The sequence below is a fragment of the Pediculus humanus genome, genomic scaffold (genome assembly GCF_000006295.1).
Source record: "Pediculus humanus corporis 1103172108297 genomic scaffold, whole genome shotgun sequence".
NCBI classification, from domain to species: domain Eukaryota; kingdom Metazoa; phylum Arthropoda; class Insecta; order Psocodea; family Pediculidae; genus Pediculus; species Pediculus humanus.
Genome location: NW_002987866.1, coordinates 200885 through 202960, shown reverse-complemented (window position 1 = coordinate 202960; position 2076 = coordinate 200885). Strand labels below are relative to the sequence as shown.

The following is a 2076-nucleotide window of genomic DNA, read 5'->3' as shown; positions in this document are numbered from 1 at the left end:
ATGTCTCTGTAATAAAATATAAATTTTCGCATGGAATGATTACAAATATTTTTCAGTATATTTTCATAAATATGAATTTATAACGTGGTTTTAATACCGGAAACTAATTTCAACAATTTTAATCTTAAAACCATGTCTTTAAATAGTAATGAGACACCTCAACTACAAATTCGATTTGTTACCAAGGAAGAAAAGTAAGTACATATTATATTTCTATTTACTATATTTATTAAAACTGTAAATTATAAATTTCTAATAGAATTATTGGAATTCAAAAAATTGGTTAAGGATTTTCAAATTCTCAATGCTCATTACATAGATTGCATGTGGTTGTTACTGTAAATAAACAGTATGTGTTAATAACCATTTTAAAAAGTTTTTAAATGAAAATTACAATATTTTACTTATTTTTACAGATATGCAGTTCCTGACACCCCTTTTGCAGTATCTTGTAAGGTAGTTTCAAAAGAATTAAACACCATCTTAAATGAACTTCTTCAAGAAGATAAAATTTCTAGTCACAAAACTGTTGATTTTGAATTTTTGATAAATGAAGAATTATTAAGAACAAATTTGCAAGAGCATCTTAATTTAAAAGACATATCAACTGAAAATGTTATTGAAATTGAATATTTTGAAAAGTATCCTGCCCCTGAACCTCAAGATTGCTTGCTTCACGATGATTGGGTGTCTGGTGTTCACGTTAGCAACGACTGGATTTTAACTTCTTGTTATGATAATACAGTGCATATTTGGAACCTGAAAGGTCAACATCATAAAACAATTACAGGACATTCTGCTGCTGTAAAAACTGTTTCATGGGTTTCAATCGATGACAATGTAGCTACATTCCTTAGGTTTGCAAACAATATATTTTCCGTTAAAGTTTCGAATGCATTGTAAAGGTGCATATAACCATGTAATTATTTTTGCTTTTAGTGGTTCAAGTGATTCGACAGCCATTTTGTGGGAGTGGAAAATTGGAAGTAATTTAGTAAAAAAAGTAAATGTTTATAAAGGGCATGAACGCAATATTGAATCACTCTCAGTTAGTCCCAAAAAAGACATATTCGCATCTGGAGGTTGGGATCACTTGTTAAAAATTTGGTCGACAGATTCATCAGAATCTGATACTCTAGATGGAGAATCGACAGCGAAAAGATCTAAAACAAATAAATACAATGTTAAGGTAAAATGAATAAACATAAAAATTTATTTTTTGTTACAATTTTGTGAGATGTGTTGATGATTCTATTGAATAAAATTTTAGCTACCTAAAATGACATACAAAGGTCATCACGACTGCATTTCATGCGTTAGGTTTTCAAATTCTAACGATCTCATAACATCATCTTGGGATCACACAATAAAACTTTGGGATGTTGAAGTTGGAGGGATAAAACAAGAATTACAAGGAAACAAAGCATTTTTTAGCGTTGATTTTTCAAATGTCAACAGAACTGTGATCACATCATCCGCAGATAAACATATTAGACTTTACGATCCTCGAAGCACAGGTGAGGGAAAAAATATAAATAAACGAGACGAGGACGATGATGAACCGTTTCAAATGGAAAATTTTTTTTTATAATTTCAGAGGGATCCCTAGTTAAAAACGTATTTACATCTCACACGCAATGGGTTCAATCGGTCAGGTGGTCGACAACGGATGAAAATTTATTTATTAGCGGAGGTTATGACAATCTATTAAAATTGTGGGACAGAAGGAGTCCGAACGCACCATTGTTCGATTTAACGGGTCACGAAAATAAAGTTTTATGTTGCGATTGGTCAAATCCAAAAGTTATGGTTTCGGGGGGAGCTGATTACACAGTGAGAATTTACAAATCGAAAAATGTAAATATTAATTGATTGATTAATTAATTAATTAATTAACGTTTTAATTTATTATTCTCTCTCTCTCTCTCTCTCACACACACACAAACAGGCACCATCCGTTAAGAAAATCCTTATTTAAAAACTGTTTCATTAAAAAAAAAGTTTAAAAAATTTTTTTTTTTTTTATGTTAAACGATAATAATCGATTCCAAGGATTTAAACCAGCCCACCAAGAGA

At 30.4% G+C, this 2076-nt stretch overlaps 1 protein-coding gene across 1 annotated transcript in view; it reads left to right on the top strand.

The window, feature by feature from the left end:
* Positions 1-132: 132 nt before the first annotated feature.
* The window catches only part of Phum_PHUM559310 (WD-repeat protein, putative), a gene marked incomplete at both ends in the record, with an annotated part of 2023 nt that continues 79 nt past the window's right edge, over positions 133-2076 (top strand). Inside the window, 5 exons of the mRNA XM_002431867.1 lie at positions 133-194; positions 417-857; positions 940-1189; positions 1271-1517; positions 1598-1857. Of these exons, the coding sequence (XP_002431912.1) occupies positions 133-194; positions 417-857; positions 940-1189; positions 1271-1517; positions 1598-1857 (1260 nt within the window). The remainder of the gene's footprint in view (positions 195-416; positions 858-939; positions 1190-1270; positions 1518-1597; positions 1858-2076) is intronic.